Below are 25,390 nucleotides of genomic sequence, written 5' to 3'. Positions count from 1 at the left end.
CTCAAAGGACACCTGGGAGATTCATAGCAAATAGGAAAACACCACGCCACGTAGTCATCAGGCTGACCAAAATATCCACTAAAGAGTCACTTCTCCGAGCTGTAAGGAGAAAGAAACAAGTAACTTACAAAGGAAAACCCATCAGAATTACGCCAGATTTCTCAGCTGAAACCTTACAAGCAAGAAGAGGTTGGGGCCCCATTTTCACGCTTCTGAAACAGAATAATGCCCAGCCTAGAATCTTGTACCCAGCTAAGCTAAGTTTTCTATATGAAGGAGAAATCAAGACATTCTCAGATAAACAAAGGTTGAGGGAATTCACCAAGACAAGACCAGCCCTCCAAGAAGTACTCAAAAGAGAATTACACACGGGTCAGCACAAGAAAAATCCACGAATGTAAAACTACTCAAGAGCTAAAGATCAAATTCCAGATACCACAATGGCCCAGGAGAGAAAACATCACAATGAAGTTCTACCCAACAAGCTGAACAAAAAGCTGTCTCACTTATCAGTTTTCTCAATAAATGTGAATGGCTTGAACTCCCCGCTCAAGAGACATAGACTGGCCCAATGGATAAAAAAACACAATCCAAGTATCTGCTGTCTTCAAGAAACTCACCTAACCTGCAAAGATGCATTTAGACTGAAAATAAAAGGATGGAAATCGATATTTCAAGCAAATGGTAACCAAAAGAAAGCTGGTGTGGCAATCTTAATTTCCAATAACTTAGCTTTCAAACCAACAAAAATAATAAAAGATAAAGATGGCTACTACATACTGATTAAAGGCACAATTCATCAAGAAGCCATGACTATACTCAATATATATGCACCCAACCTAGGTGCACCCAGATTCATAAAGCAAACCCTACTAGATCTCAACCAAATGATAGATAACAATACTGTAATAGCTGGAGACTTTAACACCCCACTGACAGTACAGGACAGATCCTCTAAACAGAAAATAAACAAAGACATAATGGACCTAAATAGAATGCTAGAACAAATGGGCATGGCTGACATCTATAGGACATTCTACCCAAAGTCCACAGAATATACATTCTTCTCATCAGCTCACGGGACATTCTCTAAGATTGACCATGTCCTAGGACATAAAGCATGCCTTAAAAAATTCAAAAAAATAGAAATTATACCATGCATATTCTCAGATCACAGCGGAATAAAAGTAACAATGATCACAAACAGAAACCCTCACTCTTACTCAAAGTCATGGAAGCTAAATAACCTTCTCCTGAACAATTATTCTATAAAAGAAGAAATCAAGATGGAAATCAAAAATTTCTTTGAATTAAATGACAATGGAGATACAACTTATCAAAATCTATGGGATGCAGCTAAAGGAGTCCTGAGAGGAAAATTCATATCCATAAATGCTTATATCAAAAAGACAGAAAACATGCAAATAGACAACCTAACGAATAGACTCAAAGAGCTGGAGAAAGAAGAACAGAACGATCCCAAACCCAGCAGAAGGCGAGAAATTACTAAGATCAAATCAGAACTAAATGAAAAGGACAACAAAGAAACTATAAGGGAAATTAATAAAACAAAAAGTTGGTTCTTTGAAAAGATAAACAAAATAGACACACCCCTGGCTAGACTAACCAAGAGCACAAAACTAAAATCTCTAATAACCTCCATTAGGAACATGAAAGGAGAAATCACAACCGACGCTACAGAGATACAAGATATCATCTATGAATTCTACAAAAATCTTTATGCACACAAACTGGAGAACGTGGAGGAAATGGACAAATTTTTAGAAACACATAGTCTTCCCAGGCTCAACCAGGAAGAAATAGAGTACCTGAACAGACCAATATCAAGAACTGAAATCGAAACAGCAATAAAAAACCTTCCCAAAAAGAAAAGCCCTGGTCCAGATGGGTTCACACCTGAATTTTACCATACATACAAAGAAGAACTGGTGCCCATCCTACATAAACTATTCTCCAATATGGAGAAGGATGGAGTTCTCCCCAACACGTTCTACCAAGCCAATATAACATTGATACCAAAACCTGGAAAGGACACAACAAAAATAGAGAACTACAGACCAATTTCCCTCATGAATATAGATGCAAAAATTTTCAATAAAATACTAGCAAATCGAATCCAAGTACTTATCAAAAAAGTAATCCACCACGACTAAGTGGGCTTCATCCCCGAGATGCAGGGGTGGTTCAACATACGTAAATCTATAAATGTAATTCACCACATAAATAGATGCAAAAACAAAAACCATATGATACTCTCATTAGATGCAGAAAAAGCATTTGACAAAATTCAACACCCTTTTATGATAAAAACGCTTAACAAAATAGGCATTGATGGAACCTACCTAAAAATGATACAAGCCATATATGACAAACCCACAGCCAACATCATACTGAATGGGGAAAAACTGAAAGCACTCCCACTTAGAACTGGAACCAGACAGGGCTGCCCATTGTCTCCATTACTTTTCAACATAGGATCGGAAGTCCTTGCGAGAGCTATGAGGCAAGAGAGCCGAATCAAGGGAGTCCAAATAGGGAAGGAAGAGATCAAACTCTCACTTTTTGCTGATGATATGATGTTATATCTGGAAAACCCCCAGGATTCAACCATGAGACTCCTGGAATTGATTAACGAATACAGCAAAGTCTCAGGCTACAAAATTAATATACACAAATCAGAGGCATTTATATATGCCAATAACAGTCAATCGGAAAACCAAATTAAAGACTCAATACCCTTCAAAATAGCAACAAAGAAAATAAAATATCTAGGTATATCTCTAACTAAAGAGGTAAAGGACCTCTATAAGGAAAACTATGAAACACTGAGAAAAGAAATAGCAGAACTTGCAAATAGATGGAAAAATATACCATGCTCGTGGATCGGAAGAATCAACATTGTTAAAATGTCTATACTACTCAAAGTGATGTACAGATTCAATGCAATCCCTATTAAATTACCAACATCATTCTTTACAGACATAGAGAAAATAATTATACACTTTGTATGGAATCAAAGAAGACCCCGTATAGCAAAAGCAATTTTAAGCAACAAAAACAAAATGGGAGGTATTAATTTGCCAGACCTCAAACAATACTACAAGGCCGTGGTTCTTAAAACAGCCTGGTATTGGCACAAGTGCAGGGACACAGACCAGTGGAACACAACAGAAAATCCAAATATAGAACCATCCTCATATAGTCACCTAATTTTTGACAAAGCGGGAAAGAATATACTCTGGGGACAAGAATCCCTATTCAATAAATGGTGCTGGGAGAATTGGTTAGCCACTTGTAGAAGACTGAAACAGGACCCACAGCTTTCACCTCTCACAAAAATCAAATCACGGTGGATAACAGACTTAAACCTTAGGCGTGATACAATCAGAATTCTAGAAGAAAATGTAGGAAAGACTCTTACAGACATTGGCCTAGGCAAAGAATTTATGAAGAAGACCCCCCAAGGCAATCACAGCAGCAACAAAAATAAATGAATGGGACATGATTAAATTAAAAAGCTTCTGCACAGCCAAAGAAACAGTCCAGAGAATAAACAGACCACCTACAGAATGGGAAAAAATTTTTGCATACTACACATCAGATAAAGGACTGATAACAAGAATCTATTTAGAACTCAGGAAAATCAGCAAGAAAAAATCAAACAACCCTATCAAAAAGTGGGCAAAGGACATGAATAGAAATTTTTCTAAAGAAGATATAAAAATGGCTAACAAACATATGAAAAAGTGTTCAACATCTCTAATCATCAGGGAAATGCAAATCAAAACCACAATGAGATATCACTTAACCCCAGTGAGAATGGCCTTTATCAAAAAACCCAAAACAACACATGTTGGCGTGGGTGTGGAGAGACAGGAACACTAATACACTGCTGGTGGGACTGCAAACTAGTGCTACCCCTGTGGAAAGCATTATGGAGGTATCTTAAACAGATTCAAGTAGACCTGCCATTTGACCCAGCAATCCCATTACTGGGCATCTACCCAAAGGAAAAAAGGTCATTCTGTAACAAAGACACATGTACCCGAATGTTTATAGCAGCACAATTCACAATAGCAAAGATGTGGAAACAACCCAAATGCCCATCAATACATGATTGGATTAGTAAGCTGTGGTATCTGTATACCATGGAATACTACTCAGCTATAAGGAATGATGAAGATACGACATCTCTATGGTTCTCCTGGAGAGAGTTGGAACCCATTATATTAAGTGAAGTATCCCAAGAATGGAAAAACAAGCAACACATGTACTCACCAGAAAATTGGTTTCCCTGATAATCACCTAAATACAAATCTGGGAACGACACCAATTGGACATCAGACTGAGGTGTGGGGTAGGGGAGGGGATGGGGGTATGCCTACACAATGAGTGCATTGCGCACGGTTTGGGGAGTGGTAACACTTGAAGGTGCTGACTCGGGAAAGGGGGGGTGGGGAAACAAAATATGAAACTGTTGTTTTTAACTTGCATTGTTCACTTAATAATTTATCATAAATATTTCCCATATTATTTCATATCATTGTACAAGAAATAATGTATACTTTATGAGGACATACTGTATCTAACAAGATATACTGTTAGACTCTTTGATTCTGTAAAAAAAAAAAAAAATCTTGGATAGCTCAAAAAAAAAAAAAAAGAAAAAAAAAAAACAACCTTCTTTTCTCAGAAATGTAATCAGAATAGTTGTAGATTAAGGCCTAATGTAAGAAATGACTTATTTTTCCATCAAAGCACAACTGAAAATACCAAGAAAAAAAATAAATAAATAAAATTGAATATAAATGAAAACACAAGATTTTGAAATCTGTGAGACATGGCTAAAGCAGTGTAGAAAGAAAAATGTATTGTACAGGTACACTCATGCGCTGGAGAATCACATTTTGGTCAACGATGGACCAAAAATATGATTAAAACAGAGCAGAAAAATTCTTCTCACGTAGAGACATGGTAGTGCAATCCATTATTCGTGTGGTTGTGTTGATGCTTGTGTATACACCTAAGGTGCTGCCAGTCATATAAAAGTATCCCACATATGTACAGTACATAATATTTGGAAATACATATGGTTTATGTATTTATTATACTATCATTTTATTATTACTTTAGAGTTACTCTTCCTATGTAATACTTATTATAAAATTCAACCGTAAAACTACACCTGGAAGGTCCTTCAGAAGGTGTTACAAGAGAAGACATTGCTATCACAGAAGAGGGCAGTTCTAGGCATGTTAGTGCCCGGGAAGGCTTTCCAGTAGAACAGAAGTGGAGGTGGAAGATAGTAATAGTGATGATCCTGACCCTATGTAGGCCTAGGCTAATGTGTGTGTTTTATCTTAGTCTTTGACAAAAAAGTTTAAAGAATAATAAAAAGATATAAAACAAAACAAAGATTATAGAATAAGGATATAAAGAAAGAAACTATTATTATACGGCTATACAGTCTGTATTTTAAGCTAAGTGTTATTAAAACAAAGTCAAAAGGTTAAAAAATTTTAAAAGTTTATAAAGTAAAGCTACAGTAAGGTAAGGCTAACTTATTATTGAAGGAAAAAACAACTTTTAAAAATAAATTAAGGGGCGTAGCCTAAGTGTACTTAAGTGGTATATCCTAAGTTTGATAAAGTCTACAATAGTTTACAGTAACGTCCTAGGCCTTCACATTCACTCACCACTCATTCACTGACTCACCCAGAGCAACTTCCAGTCCTGCAAGCTCCATTCATAGCAAGTGTCCTATATATGTGTACCATTTTTAATCTTTTTTATTGCATTTTTACTGTATCTTTTTATGTTTAGATATGTTTAGATACAGAATAAAAGCCATATAGCTACAACCAACTGATTTTCAACAAAGCAGACAAAAACACTGAGAAACGATGCCCTATTCAATAAATGGTGCTGGGAAACTTGGAGAACCACATGCAGAAAAATGAAACTGAACTACCTTCCCTCATCATGTACAAAAATTAACTCAAGATGGATTAAAGACTTAATTGTGAGATCTGATATCATAAAAGTTGTTTCTTTGAAAAGATCAACAAAATTTACTAACTTTTCCCTAGATTGATGAGAGAGAGAGAGAACTCAAAGATTCAAATTAGTACTACAACAAATGAAAGAGGAGATATTACTACTAATTTTACAGACATGAAAATGATTAGATTGCAGAGCTACGGTCCCTGACCCCCAGGCGGCAGCCCAGAACCGGTGTGTGGCCTGTTAAGAACCGTGCCACTCATCATAGCCTGAGCTCCACGGTCCCTGGCTTTCTGTGGAAAAATTGTCTTCCATGAAGAGATTAAATCAGTAATAAAAAATCTCCCAGCAAGAATCCAGGACCAAATGGATTCACCAGTGAATTGCACCAAATATTTAAAGAAGAATCAATGCCAAACCTCAAACTTCTGAAAATTGAGTAGGAGGGACCACTTCCAAACTCACTTTATGAGGCCAGCATTACCACAGCCAGTATCTTTATTGAACACAGATGCAAAAATCCTCAATAAAAGACTAGCAAACCAAATTCAAAATCACACTAAAAAATCCATACACTATAACAAAGTGGGATCTATCCCAGAGATGCAAAGATGATTTCACAAATGCAAATCAATAAATGTGACAGAACACATCAACAGAAGGAATAAAAATTATATAATTTTTATAGATATGGAAAATCATTTGACAAACTCATCTGACACCTAAAAAAATTAAAGTGCTTGGTTTTTTGTTCTAATCACATCTTAACTGCCCTGTTGTGAATATTTTGTTCATAAATACAAAAAGTTTATTGGCTTTCCTTTTTGCTGAAGAATGAAACTTCATAATAACAATAATAAATAACAAAACAAAATAAGAACAAATAGAAAAACGAGGTGTGGGACCGCTCCCAGCACAGAGTTCGAGTTCAAGTGCTCCATCCTGTCTGCTGTCTGCCTATGTCATCTCCCCAATCCCAGTGCCCCCAGCAGGGGCGAGGGCGACCTCCAATATTTACGAGGCACTGATGACCCTTGGCTGGATCCATGATTTCATCAAGGAAGGAAAAATGATAATTGTGATTTCTGTTATTACTTCTGCATTTTATAATGAAAACTTTTTGTAACAATTTTGGTTACACTAATGAAATTCATATTACAGAGGCAGTATATGTATTCCTCCAGTGGTGAATAATGTTATTTATGGGAAGAGAGATTGTTAGGAAATGAGAAGTTTCTTCAAATCTGGATGTTTCAATATGCTTCAATTATTATATTTTTTGATGCTCAAAGTGTCCAAATTTTACCCAGTGGAACTATTTCAGGTACTCTTGCTTCCTTTTCACTTGACCTCATTACTCTTTGATATCTCTCTTGCTTTCTGAAGAAGAATATGTTTTAGGACTATTGTTAGCATTTCTTTAGAAATCATAGTTAATTTACCTGAGAATTATATCTAAAGACAACTTTTGGGAAATTCTGGTTCTCACTGCTACTAGTTAGCATGGCTTTTATGTTTTTTGCAACAGAGACTTAATAACTATGCTTTTTCTAGAAAGAGAAAAATAAACAATAATTTTATATTTGTAATTCAAATTAAAATTATAGAATTTTTACTTAAATTAGTTGTTTATATCTATTTAAAATATTTTATCTTTTCCTGAAAATCCTGTTTTTGATAATATCAGTATAATTACTTACCAATTTGTCTTATGTGTCTCAAAATAATGCCGGTAGTAGTACAAAACAAAACTACTTAATGTAGTTTGATATATCTTTGCCATTATCATGTCGTTAGAAAATATTTCACTACTCTATGTTTAAAGATACTATGTTTGAAATATTTTCTCTCGGTAGTTATTCCATCAACTTTTCCATTTCAGGTAAATTTTCAAATGTAGGACAAAAATGTGATTGTAACATTGGAGTATTACCTTATAAATGACTGCACATTCTGTGGTTATGCTCCATTTTGTTTTTTGATATTTTCATTTATCTTTTATCACTTTATTTTGATCAATTTAAAATTGCCTGTTGTTCACTTCATTTAGTTCTGATTTGATTTTATTAATTTCACTCCTTCTGCTGAGTTTGGGGTCAGTCTGTTCTTCTTTCTCCAGCTCTTTGAGTCTATTCATTAGGTTGTCTATTTGTAAATTTTCTGTCTTTTTGATAGAGGCATTTATGGAAATAAACTTTCCTCTCAGGACTGCTTTAGCTGTGTCCCACAGATTTTGATAACTTGTGTCTCCTTTGTCATTTAATTCAAAGAATCTTTTGATTTCCATCTTGATTTCCTCATTTATGAAATGATCGTTCAGGAGAAGATTGTTTAGCTTCCATGACTTTGAGTAGAAACAAGAATTTCTGTTAGGGTTGATTTCTACTTTTCCACTGTGATTTGAGAATATGCATAGTATAACTGAAGCCAGCATAACTCTAATACCAAAACCTGGAAAGGATGCAATAAAAATATAAAACCACCGACTAATATCCCTCATTAATATAGATGGAAAAATTCTCAATAAAATCCTAGCAAATCCAATCCAGGTGATTATCAACGAAATAATCCATCATGACCAAGTGGGCTTCATCCCAGAGATGTAGGGACGGTTCAACATACATAAATCTATAAAGGTAATACACCACATAAATAGAAGCAAAAGCAAAGACCATATGATCCTCTCCATAAATGCAGAAAAAGCATTTGAAAAAATTCAACACCCTTTTATGATCAGAATGCTTAACAAAATAGGCATAGACAGAGCCTACCTAAAAATAATACAAGCCATATATGAAAAACTCACAGCCAACATCATTCTGAATGGGGAAAATTTGAAAGCCTTCTGATTCAGCACTGGAACCAGACAAGGTTGCCCACTCTCCCCACTGCTATTCAGCATAGTGCTGGAAGTCCCTGTAATAGCAATCAGGCAAGAGAGCAGAATGAAGGGTGTCCAAATGGGGACAGAAGAGATCAAACTCTAACTCCTTGCAGATTATATGATATTATATCTAGAAAACCCCAAGGATTCAACCAAGAGACTCGTGGAACTGATAAATGAATTCAGTAGAGTGTCAGGATACAAAATCAATACACACAAATCAGAGGCATTCATATATGCCAATAACAGTCAACACAGAACCAAATCAAAGACTCAGTACCCTTTACAATAGCAACAAAGAAAGTAAAAAACATAGGAATACATTTAACTAAGGAGGTAAAAGACCTCTACAGGGAGAACAATCAAACACTGAGGAAGGAAATTGCAGAACATGGAAATAGGTGAAAAACCATACCATGCTCATAGATCAGAAGAATCAACACTGTTAAAATGTCGATACTACCCAAAGTGATCTACAGATTCAATGTAATCCCTATTAAATTACCAACATCATTTTTCACAGATATAGAAAAAATAATTTTATGCTTTGTATGGAACCAGAGGAGACCTCATTTAGCAGAAGCAATTTTAAGCAATAAGAACAAAATGGGAGGTATTAATTTACCAGACTTCAAACTATACAACCAAGCTGTGGTTATTAAAACAGCTTGGTATTGGCACAAATACAGGTACACAGACCAGTGGAACAGAATCAAGAATCCAGATATAAAACCATCCTCATATAGCCTTGTAATCTTTGACAAAGCAGACAAAAACATACTCTGGGGAAAAGAATCCTTATTCAATAAATGCTGCTGGGAAACCTGGATAGCCACATGTAGAAGACTGAAACAGGACCCACCATTTTACCTCTCACAAAAATCAAATCACGGTGGATAACAGACTTAAACCTTAAGTGTGAAACGATTAGAATTCTAGAAGAAAATGTGGGAAAGACTCTTATAGACATTGGCCTAGGCAAAGAATTTATGAAGAAGACCACGAAGGCAATCACAGCAACAAGAAAAATAAATAAATGGGACCTGATTAAATTAAAAAGCTTCTGCACAGCCAGAAAAACCGTCATGAGCGTAAATAGACAAATTACAGAATGGAAAAAAAGTTTTTGCATGCTACACATATGACAAAGGACTGATAACTAGAATCTATTTAGAACTCAGGTAAATCAGCAAATCAAACAACCTATCAAAAAGTGGGCAAAGGACATGAACAGAGATTTTTCAAAAGAAGACAGAAGAATGGCCAACAAACACATGAAACAAATCCATAACCTCTCTAATCATCAGGGAAATGCAAATCAAAACCACACTGAGATATCACTTAACTCCAGTGAGAATGGCCTTTATCAAAATGTCCCATAACAAATGTTGGCGTGGATGCCGAGAGACAGGAACACTCATACAGTGCTGGTGGGACTTCAAACTAGTGCAATCTCTGTGGAAAGCAAAATGGAGATACCTTAAACAGACACAAGTAGATCTACCATTTGATCCAGGAATCCCATTACTGGGCATTTACCCAAAAGAACAAAAGAAATTCTACAACAAAGATATCTGCACCCGAATGTTTATACCAGCACAATTCACAATTGCAAAGATGTGGAAAAAACCCAAGTGCCCATCCATCAATACATGAGTGGATTAATAAAATGTGGTATATGTATACCATGAAGTACTACTCTGCTATAAGAAACAATGGTGATATAGTACCTCTTGTATTTTCTTGGAAAGAGTTGGAACCCATTCCACTAAGTAAAGTATCACAAGAATGGAAAAATAAGCACCACATGTACTCACCATCAAATTGGTTTCAATGATCATCACCTAAGAGCACATTTAAGAATAACATTAATCGGGTGTCGGACAGATGTGGGTGGGGGAGGGGATGGGTGTATACATACATAATGAGTGTGACACTCACTGTCTAGGGGATGGACACGTTTGAAGCTCTGACTCGGGGGGGGGGGTAAGGGCAATATATGTAACCTAAACTTTTTTACCCCCACAATGCTGAAATAAGAATAAAAAAATAAAAATTAAAAAAAATATATGCTGAGACAGTCAATGATAAGTGTTCTTCACCACAAAGGTGATAACTATGAGAATTAAAGCATCTGTCAATTAGCTAGAATAAGCATTAGACAATGGGTGTGTGTATGTATATATATTTCAAAACATCACATTTTACATGAGAAATACATATATACGCACACTATCTGGGGAACAGACACGCCTGGAACTCTGACTTGGGGAGAAAGGTGGTACATGGGCAACATATGTAACCTGCAATTCTGTATCCCCCATAACAATAAGATGAAAAAAAAAAAACAAATAAAAAAAAAATCAATAAAAATCTTTGAAGTACAGATTGTTCTAAATGCTGAGCCTGGATCTTTGTCATGAGCTTAACTGAACACTATCAAAAATATATAGCTTTACTGCTGTATTTGTTATTCTATTTGTCAGTCATAAACAAGGGAACTCTGATATTTACCAGCAGATTCAGAATCCAGCACAGAACATGAAAGGGCTTTAATGCTATTATTTTAAGCTAAGGACAACTGGACTTCTTGGTGTTGATGATTATGGTATGGAAGACACTAAAGAGATATGTGGTGCTCACTGTCCCACCTCTGGCCACTGTCAGCACAGAAAAGAAGATTGCATGCCAAATCACTGATGAAATTTTCAATCAAAAAGCTGCCATGATCCGAGATCCCTCTAGAGAGAATGACCAAATTGTTGGCCACAGTTAGATGACTGAAAATGAAAAGTGTGTACTATGTACTGAACGAACTGAAATAAAGTCATGTAAAATAAATTCTCTAACATTGAAATATCAGGTAAAGAAAGATGATTCCAAATTTTAAATCCACAAAAATCATTCTATTAAATTCTAAAAATACACTGAAAATACACACCATAAGTAGATTCTAGGTGGATACATATGTTGTACTATAAGTAATTGATAGAAAATTAAATTCAAACTTCTTCATTTACCTAAACTCTCTATTAAAAGATGGCCAAGTTCTGATGTTTCTTTATATAGTGCTTACCATATGCATCACACACTTATTAATGCTTTTCTTATTTAATTGTTTTCATATTTATGACATTATATGTTGGGATCTAATAACATCTTGCTTTTACAAAGCAAACAATACTGAGTTCTTGATTTAATCCTCTGGCATTCAGAATTGTTTATCTTTCTTTGTACTTTAAGGCTCTTACTTTTAGCTTAGGACACTGAATCTCTCTAATCTTAAGTAATCAGAATGCTGCATGTATAACCTATAAATGGCCTCAAACTCTCTAGTTAAATTACTTTTTCACCAAGTTAAAAAATTCTGCACTTCTCATCAGAATTTCTAAAGTACTGTGTGAACTGGCAGGGGGTGAGTACAACAGTGAGAAAGTTGTAGCCCAAGTATAGGCAGAAAGAAGAATGGCTTAGATACATTTGTAGAAGGGAATGAAGATAAAAAGATAGCAAAAAAACTGGAGAAAATTATGAAATCAGGGAAGCAGACTTTCCACTTATAAATTCCAAGCGTTGGTTGTTCTGTAGGTCTCTTCTCTCCACATGCAAAATCAGTGCCATTTTTTCACCCTGGACATTTTCAATCTCTTACCTAGAGCCACAAACTCATTCCCACAGAAATACTTATTGCTAATTATAAAGCATCTATTACATACATTACACTGTCCTGTATTTGTTCCTTCTATTTAAATATTAAAACAACCCCATAATTTATAAATCCTTCTTAGTGTTTACCTGAACAAATTAGCTGACACCGTCAATAAATCAATTAGGTCAATGACCAAAAGAAAAAGAAACAGTGACCAAAAGTACTTTCAATACACTCCCCAAATTAGAAGGGAAATATAGGATGTACTAAGTAAATAAAATGAAATTGATACACTGTGGAATTACTCATACCTTCAGATTATTTTATGAGCACTATTAAATTTTATAAAAATCATTCTTATAATTGAAGAGCATGTCATATAAAGAATACTTAATGAACTTTGAAATAATAAAATTATACATCGGGCCTAGCATGAGTAATAAGCATGTAAGAACAGAGGACTGGCATGGGCAGGTTCTGAACTAGAAGCTTTAGGGTTTTAAACAAATTAATTCAACATAAAGCAAAAAAAAAAATTGCTTTTAGAATCTTTGAAGTTTCTAATTTGCTAGTAAATTCTCAACACTTTTGAAATTACCTATTTTTTCCAATATTTCTTCTTTTCTTTTCAAAATAGGTATACATCCACATTCACACAAACATAATTACTTACTCTGTAAATCTATTACAACTAAAGTTCATCTTAACCATGATGTATTTGTATGTTGGATTCCATGTAAATAAAAAATGTGTTTATTTGTGCTTCACTGGCTAAAGAGGTTGCATGTTGAAAGAAAAATGTAGAATAAAATGGAACAAGTAGTCATTCAGTGTTCAGAAATGGATGGCTTTTCATTAAATGGACAATCTTTATTATAAGCATTACAGTAACAATGTAATTGCAAAAATAATAAAAAATAATAAAACTTTTGGGAACATTATTCTTCGAAGTATTAGAAAGTTAAAGCCACTGAAAAAAAGGATCACAAATGACGTCATTTTAGTTTGTAACCAATTGTACCTTTTTACAATCCATTTCCTCCAACTCTGAGTAACATCAGACAAGTTAATGTTAGTGGGAAAATAACACTTCATTCAATATACAACATGTTTGACACAATAGAAACCTTTTTTAACTTAATAAAACAAATTAAGTTTACATGTAATCTAAAAATATTTCAAAATTCACTCTATTTCATCATCGTAATTTGCAATTAGTAAAACAATTTATTTCTAATATTGTAATTGTTTCATTCTGATTATAATGAGAAGAATATTAGTCTGTATACCTACATTATACATCACTTAAAATACTGTTTGTTAAAAGTCAACCGCAAAGCACCTCTCCATTTCATACATGTTACATTTCAGTGATTTCAATTTTCCATGGAAAAGTACATGAATGATGCCTACTTAAGACAGAAAGACTTCTAATAACTGTGATGTAGCTACCATTAACCACACACATTCACATACTTACTAGGAATGATTTCATAACATCTACTGCTTTGAGAGTTGAATCACATCAATATTTGCTTGTCAAAAATGCAAAAAATTATACTTTGCTACATTTTCACCCCATCCTGACCAGAAAATATATAAGTATAACTCTCAAAAAATCTCTCTCTTTTTTCAAACTGACAAAAAAATAATCTAACTATTTTAACTGGATTATTCTCTATAATCAACAACCTGGTTTAAAGAAATAGGTGAATGTGTTAGTGCCTTAGTGCATTGTACTGTGAATCCTCTGATATCTATTTATACTTGATTTTTGATTGAATCTGTTCCAAAATTTATTATATATGTAAAGTAGTTTTAAGTATCAATTCTGTGTTCTTCTCTAAGGCATACCTTTTCCATAAATCTTTTTTCACATTCATTAAATTTGTAAGGTTTCTATCTATTAAAAATTTTCTGATGTTGAGCAATGCTTGAGAAAATATTGGAGGGTTTCTTTCAGTGTAAGTTCTCTCATGTCCAATAAGATCTGTGATAGAAGTAAAGGTATGTTCAGTGCTCTACATGATTATTGTTTACTTTCAGAATAAGTACTGTTGTGCATTTTAAGGCTAATGCTTTGGGAAAGCACTTCCATAGTCATTACATTTATCTCACTTTTATGTAGTATGATGTCTTTGATGTTGAGTAAGATGTGAGCAGTTATTGAAGGCTTTGCCACATTCTTCACATTTGTAGGGCTTCTCTACTGTATGAATTCTTTTATATAGAGTAAGGTATGGGTTCCGGCTAATGGTTTTGCCACATTCTTCATATCTGTAGGATTGCACTCCAGTATGACTTTTCTTTATGTACCATAAGGTGTGAGCACTGGGTAAAGGCTTAGACACATTCTTCACATTTGTATGGTTTCCCTTCACTATGACTTAACACACAGTAAGGATTTAGGACTGGGTAAAGGCTTTACCACGTTCTTTACATTTGCATGGTTTCCCTCCTGTATTAATTCTTTTATGTAGAATGAGGTCTGTGCACTGGGTACAGGCTTTTCCACATTCTTCACATTTGTAGGGTTTCTCTCCACTATGAATTCTTTTATGTAGATTGAGGTCTGTGCACCGGCTAAAGGCTTTGGCACATTCTTCACATTTCTATGGTTTCTCTCCTGTATGAATTCTTTTATGTAGAGTAAGGTGTGAGCACTGGGTAAAGGCTTTGCCACATTCTTCACATTTGTATGGTTTCTCTCCTGTATGAATTCTTTTATGTAGAGTAAGGTCTCTGTACCGGCTAAAGGCTTTGCCACATTCTTCACATTTGTATGGTTTCTCTCCTGTATGAATTCTTTTATGTTCAATAAGACTTGAGCACTGGGTAAAGGCTTTGTCACATTCTTCACATTTGTATGGTTTCTCTCCTGTATGAATTCTTTTATGTAGAGTAAGGTGTGAGCACTGGGTAAAGGTTTTGCCACATTCTTCACATTTGTATGGTTTCTCTCCTGTATGGATTCTTTTATGTAGAATAAGGTCTCTGTACCGGCTAAAGGCTTTGCCACATTCTTCACATTTGTATGGTTTCTCTCCTGTATGAATTCTTTTATGTAGAGTAAGGTGTGAGCACTGGGTAAAGGCTTTGCCACATTGTTCACATTTGTATGGTTTCTCTCCTGTATGAATTCTTTTATGTAGAGTAAGGTGTGAGCACTGGGTAAAGGCTTTGCCACATTCTTCACATTTGTATGGTTTCTCTCCTGTATGAATTCTTTTATGTAGAGTAAGGTCTCTGTACCGGCTAAAGGCTTTGCCACATTCTTCACATTTGTATGGTTTCTCTCCTGTATGAATTCTTTTATGTAGAGTAAGGTCTGTGCCCCGGGTAAAGGCTTTGCCGCATTCTTCACATTTGAATGGTTTCTCTCCTGTATGAATTCTTTTATGTTCAATAAGACTTGAGCACTGGGTAAAGGCTTTGCCACATTCTTCACATTTGTATGGTTTCTCTCCTGTATGAATTCTTTTATGTAGAGTAAGGTCTGTGCCCCGGCTAAAGGCTTTGCCACATTCTTCACACTTGTAGGGTTTCTCTCCTGTATGAATTCTTTTATGTTCAATAAGACTTGAGCACTGGGTAAAGGCTTTGCCACATTCTTCACATTTGTATGGTTTCTCTCCTGTATGAATTCTTTTATGTTCAGTAAGATGTGAGCAGTGGGTAAAGACTTTGCCACATTCTTCACATTTGTGTGGTTTCTCTCCAGTATGAATTCTCTTATGTGTAGTAAGTTTTGAGTACCAGTTAAAGGCTTTTCCACATTCTTCACACTTGTAGGGTTTCTCTCCTGTATGAATTTTCCTATGTCCAGAAACGTTTGAGATGTGGTTAATAGTTTTCCCACATCTATTATGCCTGAAAATTCCCTCTCCTGTAGGTCTTTTTTTATGTCTATTTAGATTTGAAAATTTGGTAAAGACTTTTATACATCTGAATATTTTCCTATGGGTAGTTGACAAACATTGGGTAAGACCATCGTAATACACTTTCTGCCCCTTACACTCATTCACACACTCCCAGTCTTCTCTTAAGTATATATTTTCAAGGCCACCGGTTTCATATAGTCTCCTTATTGATTTCTGAAATGAGTCTTTTATGCCCTGCTCTGGCACCAGGTCTCGGGTGCAATGAGAAGACAGTTCTGAAAGAAATGAAAATAACAAAGTATCTCACTAACTAGACTCAGGTGAATATACTTCACAATTTGAATATATAAAACTATACCAGGCACATTAGCAAGAAAGCACAATAGAATACCATGGTCTTACTTCCATGATAGATGTATGACCTTAAAAATATACTTACAAACATGACTTTTTGAGAAATCATAACTGCTAAGAGTTCATAGCACCCCATATGAGAATGACACCAAGAACCAAATGGAAGTGGAAGGGAAGTTTGTTACATTTATCTAGCAAAGCCCTTCCTCACCGCTGATATAGAGGAATCACATTAGTAGTAAAATCCGATCTCCTGGACTCCCTTTCAAAAGAGAATGAAACTATTGGCACATATGTCCATACATCTCATTTTTTATGGCCTTTCCACAAGCTGGTTTCTGTCCTCTATGATAACTACATAACTCTCTGGGAAAGGTGTGTACATATCAAAAATAAAATTCTGCAGTATTATAATGATGGTACAAAAACATTTATTTATGCTATAAAATTTGAAAGACAAAATTGACAAAGAGCATTACCATATGTTAATTGATATACAATGTAAAAATACATAATTATTGACATCAATATCATAAGGTTGGGGGCAAACATAAAGATTAAGAATTTTTGTATGCAACTGAAGTTGAGTACTTATCAGTTCAATGTATTTTGCAACTTCAAAGGACTTTAGGTAATTCTCACTGTGAACATCAGGAAAATGTTTATAGAGATACACAAAGGAAGATGGACAAAGAAACAAAATATGTCCCTAAATATTAGTGGCACATAATGAAGAAGAAACAAAGAAAAAATAGTGACAAAAGTTATATAAAACAATTAATATTAGGGAAATTATAAGTCCTTCCCTTTGAGAAAATTATATAAATATTTATGTACTAGTATTTCCAGTCAGAAGACACAGTTAAATAAAGGGATTAAAAAATCCAACTATATTCTCTCTAAAGAGACTTTACTTCATATCTTGTGAAAACAATAGACTAAAATTGGCAGAATATAACAAGATATACCATGAAAACTTTAAGCAAATAACAGCAGTGGAGTTCAAAATTATATTAGGCATATTATATTTGAAGTGAAAAATGTTACAGTTTATAAAATATACTTCAGGCCAAAACTGTCACAAGAGACACCAAGGACATTTAATATAAAAAGAGGTCATTCACTGAGAACCCATGAAAATAAGACATATATATGATATCTATCTTTATCTCACATCAAGGTTCGCAAATATATAAAGAAAATATTGACACAATTGAAGCAAGAAATGGACAGCAAAATAATAGGATACATTGATATTCCACTTTAAATAATAATAAAGCCAGTCAAATTAATAATAAGAAAACAGAAGATTTGAAAACACCGCAGAGCAATTAGACCTAACAGATATATAGAGAACACTCTACAGAATAATAATAGAACATACAAGCTTCTTGATACCTCATAAAACATTCTTCCAAAAAACTACCTGTTTGGCCACAAAGCAAGTCTTAACCAATTTTAGAAAACTGAAATTTTACACACTTTAATTTCTGACCAGAATGGAATGAAACTGTAAATAAATAACAGAAGAAATACAGAAAAATTCACAAATATATTAAAATAACACACTTTTGAACACGTTCTTGTTCAAGAGAAGAAGACTTAATGCTGTGAAGATGTCGATAGTGGTCTACAGATTCAATGCAATTCCTTTCAAATTCTCAATTTAATTTTTTCAAAAAGAGAAACAGCAAACCCAAAAATAATATGGAATCTCAAGAGACCACACAGATCTGAACAATCATCAAAAAGTGAAAAAACGCTATTGGTACCATACTTCCCCATTTTAAAACATTGAAAATCTACAGTAGTCAATGAAGTTTTCTACTGGCAGAAAGACAGAAAACTGGACGAATGAATCAGAAAGAAACACAAATATAAACTCTTGCATAGGTTGTAAAATTAAAAGGTATCTTCACACTCATATTTATTTCATCATTATTCACAAAGGCCAGCAGATGAAAGAAAACAAAATTGCCCTTACCAAATGAAAGGATAAATACAATTTGAAATTTAGAAATAGTGGATTATTTCTGAGCTTTAATAAAACAAATAATCTAGTAACACGCACAGTAGAGATAAATCTTGATGACATTATGCTTAATGATGGGATGGGGGTATAACTACATGACGAATGCAATGCACACTATCTGGGGAATGGACATGCTTGAAGCTCTGACTTGGGAGTATGGGCGGGACATGGGCAATATATATAACCTGAACTTTTGTACCCCCATAATAAGCTGAAATAAAAAAAAATTATTATTTCCCCAAACTCATAGTAACAATTTATTATATTTTTATATATTTGTATTATAAATTTACATTAACAAAGTGAAATAAAAATTTATAGAATTCAAAAACAAAAGTGAGTGGTGTTGTGGGCAGCTTCTCTAATTGAGATGCAGGCACCAGATGTATTTATTTACCATGGGAACCAGTACTTATGCAAATTGATTCTCCCTGGTTCAGCAAAATCCAATATGGCAGTTCTCCAGGGGAGGTTTGGTGGGGGAACATTGATAGACCACTGTTTTCCTTTTCTCCTCCACACCCTCCCAATGGACATGAACTTTCATTCCCTGCCTGATTTTGAAACTGGGACCCTTCCCAAATGCTTCTCATCCTGTTGACTGTGTGTCAGCAGACAGATGCACCAAGTGCCTTTCAATGGGAAGATCACAAGCTGAGCCAGGTGAAAAAGCACCCATAGCACTGAGAGCTGGGCATCTCAGCACAGAGAATTCCAGCATCAGCTATGGTGGCGAGAAGGGGCCATGGTCTTCCTGTAACACTCTCAGGAAGAGTGAGTGCCAGGCTACCCTCCTCCTCTCTGAGTTGCAGCACCAGATACACTTTCCAAGGCAGGCTTGGCTGGTAGTTTGCACCCCATTGCTGAAGGAGTGCTCAGTCACTCAGTGGAGCTTTTGCTGGAAGTGTGCTACCCGATGCCCAAGGCAGGCTTAGTCACTCAGTGCAAGCTGCTTTGGCAGTTGCTATGGGGTGAGTGTGGTCACACAGCTATGAGAACCTTAAGCCAAAATTACTTCCTGGGATGCCTGGAGTGTATCAGGTGCAGATGAGGGGGTGTCCAGGTGCAGTGATGCTGGCCCTCTTGTAGCTCATAGTACACTACCATGGGATGAGAGACATGCATCGTATTGCAAGCCTGAGGCACCTGGGTGGGGGAGGTCAAAATCCCTTACTTTTTCCCTGGGCTCCAGAAGTCCTGTGATTTTGTTTGTGCCAGTTCCTACCTTTTATCCTCCTCTCTTCTCAGCTGCTCAGTACCTGCTGTTAGTGTCCCAGACTCCACTTGTTTCAGACTGTATGGTCTACTGCTTACCAGGAATCATCCTCTACTCCCCTCTGTTAAATTATCAACTGTTCTACTTGAATGCTCTGACAAGCCTTGATTCTCATCAGCCATCTTGAAGTCTCCTTACATGATTATTTCTCTCACACAAATATAATATACATTCAGCAATAAAGAACTGCTGAAATTATAATTTTTATGACTACTCACCCAGTAAAGATGAAAGAATTATAGACCACAAACCAAGAAAACAAATAAGTAAGTTTGAAACAAACTTGACATAATTATTACTCACACAGGCAAGCAAACACATAGAGAATTATTTTAGCACTGGATAAATTGCTAATTCATATTTAAATATTAAATCATACTATGTTAAAGTGACCAGAGTTGAATATTGTCACACAAAATTACAATGTATAAGTAAAAACAAAGATAAAATTAACTGTACTTATCACAAGATTTCAGGGAATGCAGAGGATTCACAAAACCTATCCCACAGCAACAAAAAACATAAATCTCCAGGAACCAATGCTTATGAAATGGAGATATTTGGAGTACCTGAAAAACCTTAGAAATAATCATCTGAAACATCCCCTACAAGAAAAACAAAACACAGACAACAAAATCTGCAAAATGATGCCTGAAGAAACTGAGATATTAACAGACATAAAACCTATAACAAGAACCCAACACAAATTTTAGAGCTGAAGAATATAATAACTGAGATGAAAAATTCACTAGAGAAGCACAGAAGCACACTTAATGAAGCAGAAGAATCAGAAAGTTGAAGACATTTCATTTATAAATATTGAGTCATGGAAGCAAAATTTTAAAAGGGACACAACTGAAGGTGGAGTATGGAACGTATTGGACACAGTCAGGTAGACCAATATATCTAAGAAAGATTCCTAGAAGAAGAATATAGTGGGAAAATGGCAGAAAGATTATTTGGAGAATAAGGCAGCTGAGAATTTTCTAAATGCCAGAGTGATAACAAAAAAAAAAAAAAAAAAAAGTACTACCAACTAAGAGGGCTTCCTCTGGGAAATATTTTTTTTCAAAAACAAGAGAAAAATTAAAGATTTTCCAAGCTAAGCAAAAGTCAATGCTGTTCATCACCGTGGGAGTAGGCCAGAAGAAATGTAAAGGGGGTCCACTGTGATGAAAAATAAAATTATGTTGGGTAGCATTATAAACAGTTAAAAACATAAAGCTTTGTGTTAAAGATAAATGTATAAACAGATATAGAATTCTATTTGATCATGATGGTTCATAAACCCTCATAATAAATCTATAGAATTAAAGAAAAACTGAAAGCATAAATGTGCAAAAATCTATTCTCACATATACAATATAAAAGGTATAATTTGTGACATTAATAAGAACATGTGGCACTTTAAGACATGTAGGTTTTTAATTTAATTTAATTGAAACTGTTACGAGATTAAGATATGTTGTTATAACACAGAGATTATTTAGTCTCCATTTCCTAATGTGGTCACAAACAGAATGCCTGTAGAAGGTATGCAAAAGCAAATGGGAAAGCAATCAAAGCATGTCACTTCAAAATCAAGGAAATAAAACTAAAGAGAATAAGACAGGCAATGAGGAACAATGTATCTACAGGGCACATGGGCAAGAATTAAAAAATTTCAATGGTAAATTCATATCCTTTAGAAGTTACTTTAAATATAAGTGGTTTAAACTCTCTAATGAAAAATAAGATGACTTTCGGGAGACTCGAAGATGGCGGAATGGTGGTGACCTCCTGGATTTGTGCTCCCGGAGTGGAAGGCATGGGTCTCGGACTGCCACAACGCTAGAGGTTCACTGCCCCACAAGAACGGCGGTGTGAACCCACGGAGAATCAGCGTGGGACAGAGAGAGAGCAAGAAAGGACTGAGGTGATTGAGAAATAAATCATGAATATCTGGAGAGGGTGGGAAGGTTAATAGAGAAGGGAGCGCAGGACTGCTGTACCCACCTCACCAGAGAGTGGGGTGGGTTCAGCCCCACAGGAAAGCATCTTGCTCCCCCTCTGACCTCCACACCCACTCAATTGGGGATCTGCCTGAAGTCGGTGCAGAATCGCCGCGGGAGAAGTGGGGCTCTGCAGAGAGGAGACATTAGCGGGAGGCATTTTGGACCCTGGAGCGCTGTGCACAGCCGAGGTGCCTAGCAACTGTCTCCTATACGCGGGCAGCAGGGCTGCTTCAGTCCGGCTCTAGCAGACGCCGAACTGTGTCGTTTAGGCGGGCGGCTGGATTCTCCCGGTCCCGGCTCCTCTGGCCTCTGCCGGTCCCTGAGCGTTCAACCCCAGAGACAGTGATCTGCAGACGGGCGGCTGCCATTGTCGGGTTTCACAGCCTAAACGCTGCGGAGCGATTGGGTACCGGGCAGCTCCCTGGGCACCTCCCTTCCCTAGTCCACGGACCCCCACTACGAGCTCCACCTTTGTGTGAACACTGAGTGGTTCCCCAGTTGCGAGAGAGTGGAGCATGGACCTTGCAGACATTGGGGCAGGGCGGACCATTGCCTGCGGGAACTGCAGCGGCTGGGGCACTGGGCAAACGAAGGTGCCACTCCATTCCCCCTATCCACTGTCTTTCGTGCAGAGAGAGACGGAAACCACCTTGGGAGAGGAAGAGGAGCAGCCCCCCCAGCAGGGGTAGCAAAATCCTGAACAACATGCGAAGGGCTCCCCCTAGTGACAGAGGACGCAGCTTATCTGGTGCTCATGGCGTGCCCCTATCCAGACTAAAGCTGAAAGAAGGGATCTTAAGGACTCATCCAGATGGGAAGGGCTCAGTGAAAGAACTCTGGGACTATAAAGAATCAAGCTGAAACCTTGCCCTCAAAGAGGATTACTAGTTCTCCACCAATTAACACAAACCAGATTCCAAATAGCAACATGGCACAGGAAGAATTTCAAACATGGATCATAAATACGCTGAACATTATGAAAGAAAAAATGGATAATCAACACAAAGAAACCACAAAAAAGATCCAGGACTTGGAAGAAAAATTCACCAAAGAAATTGAAATACTGAAGAAAAATCAAACTGAATTCCTGGAAATGAAGAATTTATTCAAGGAGCTACAAAATACAGTCGAAAGTCTCAAGAGCAGGGTAGATCAAACAGAAGAAAGAATCTCAGAGATTGAAGATAACACTTTGCAATTAAATAAGACAGTCACAGAGTTAGAGCAAAGAAACAAGAGAAAAGACCAGAGTCTACAAGAAATGTGGGATTATGTGAAGAAGCCTAATGTGAGAGTTATCGGCATTCCTGAGGGTGAAGAAGACAATAAGCAAGGGTTGAATAAACTATTTGAAGATATAATTGAGGAAAATTTCCCAGGCCTTGCCAAATCTCTAAATATACAGGTTCAAGAAGCTCAAAGAACCCCCGGGAGATTCATACCAAATAGGAAGACACCACGTCATGTAGTTATCAGACTGACCAAAATATCCACTAAAGAGGCCCTTCTTCGAGCTGTAAGGAGAAAGAAACATGTAACATACAAAGGAAAGTCCATCTGAATCACGCCAGATTTCTCAACTGAAACCTTACAAGCAAGAAGAGATTGGGGCCCCATTCTCACTCTTCTGAAACAGAATAATGCCCAGCCTAGAATCCTGTACCCAGCTAAGCTCAGTTTTATATATGAAGGTGAAATTAAGACATTCTCAGATAAACAAAAACTCAGGGAATTCACCAAGACAAGACCAGCTCTCCAAGAAGTACTCAAAACAGAGTTACACATGGTCCAGCACAAGAAGGACCCTCGAATGTAACACTAATCAAGAGATAAATATAAAAACTCAGTTATCATAATGGCTCAAGAGAGAAAACAGATCAATGAAATTCAACCCAACATGTGGAACAGCAATCTGTCTCACTTATCGTTCTCTCATTAAATGTGAATGGATTGCATTCCCCACTCAAGAGACATAGACTGGCCCAATGGATAAAAAAATATAATCCAAGTATCCTCTGTCTTCAGGAAACTCATCTAACCTGCAAGGATGCATTTAGACTGAAAATAAAAGGGTGGAAATCAATATTCCAAGTAAATGGAACCCAAAAGAAAGCTGATGTGGCAGTTCTAATCTCTGATAACATGGTTTTTAAATCAACAAAAGTAAAGAAAGACAAAGATGGTCACTATATACTGGTGAAGGGTACAATTAAACAAGAAGACATAACTATACTTAATATATATACACCCAATCTAGGTGCACCCAGATTCATAAAGCAAACCCTACTTGATGTGAACCAAATGATAGATAACAATACTGTAATAGATGGAGACTTTAACATCCCACTGACAGTACAGGACAGATCCTCTAAACAGAAAATAAACAAAGACATAATGGACTTAAATAGAATTCTAGAACAAATGGGCCTGACTGACATCTACAGGACATTCTACCCAAAAACCACTGAATATACTTTCTTCTCATCAGCTCATGGGACATTCTCCAAGATTGACCATATCTTAGGACATAAAGCATGTCTTAAAAAATTTAAAAATATAGAAATTATACCATGCATCTTCTCAGATCACAGTGGAATAAAAGTAAAAATGAACCCTAACAGAAATCCTCACTTCTACTCAAAGTCATGGAAGCTAAATAACCTTCTCCTGAACACTTATTTTATAAACGAAGAAATCAAGTCAGAAATCAAAAGATTCTTTGAAGTAAATGACAAAGGAGATACAATGTATCAAAATCGGTGGGACACAGCTAAAGCAGTCCTGAGAGGAAAATTTATTTCCATAATGCCTATACCAATAAGACAGAAAACTTACAAGTAGACAATCTAATGAATAGACTCAAAGAGCTGGAGAAGGAAGAACAGACCGATCCCAAACCAAGCAGAAGGAGAGAAATTATTAAGATTAAATCAGAACTAAATGAAAAGGATAACAATCAAACCATAAGGGAGATTAATAAAACCAAAAGATAGTTCTTTGAAAAAATAAACAAAATTGACACACCTCTGGCTAGACTAACCAAGAGCAGAAAAGAAAAAATCTCTTATAACCTCCATCGGGAACACGAAAGGAGTAATCACGACTGATGCCACAGAGATACTTGATATCATCTATGAATTCTACAAAAATCTTTATGCACACAAATTAGAAAACCTGGAGGAAATGGACAAATTCTGAGAAACACACAGCCTTCCCAGGCTCAACCAGGAAGAAATAGAATTCCTGAATAGACCGATATCTAGATCTGAAATCGAAACAGCAATAAAAAACCTTCC

The 25,390-nt window shown here is 36.0% G+C and overlaps 1 protein-coding gene across 1 annotated transcript; it reads right to left on the bottom strand.

The window, feature by feature from the left end:
- Positions 1-15,169: 15,169 nt before the first annotated feature.
- LOC138378383 (zinc finger protein 678-like) lies at positions 15,170-22,251 on the bottom strand. The gene is made up of 2 exons (XM_069463730.1): positions 22,101-22,251; positions 15,170-16,443 (listed from the first exon to the last, which is right to left on the bottom strand). Exons 1-2 carry the CDS (start codon positions 22,249-22,251, stop codon positions 15,170-15,172), a joined length of 1,425 nt encoding a protein of 474 aa, XP_069319831.1.
- Positions 22,252-25,390: the final 3,139 nt, after the last annotated feature.

The sequence above is a fragment of the Eulemur rufifrons genome, chromosome 30 (assembly GCF_041146395.1).
Source record: "Eulemur rufifrons isolate Redbay chromosome 30, OSU_ERuf_1, whole genome shotgun sequence".
In the NCBI taxonomy this organism is placed as follows: Eukaryota; Metazoa; Chordata; class Mammalia; order Primates; family Lemuridae; genus Eulemur; species Eulemur rufifrons.
Note: the sequence above shows the minus strand (reverse complement) of the source record. Positions and strands in the feature narration are given on the sequence as shown.

What these genes read in the sequence shown, in the direction of transcription:
- LOC138378383 (XM_069463730.1), bottom strand. Translation starts at nt 22,251, where the DNA reads ATGCCTCCCGCTAATGTCTCCTCTCTGCAGAGCCCCACTTCTCCCGCG. An exon ending in TGAACCCACCCCACTCTCTG is followed by an intron (nt 16,444 to 22,100) that starts GTGAGGTGGGTA and finishes AAAGACCTACAG; the next exon opens with GAGAGGGAATTTTCAGGCAT.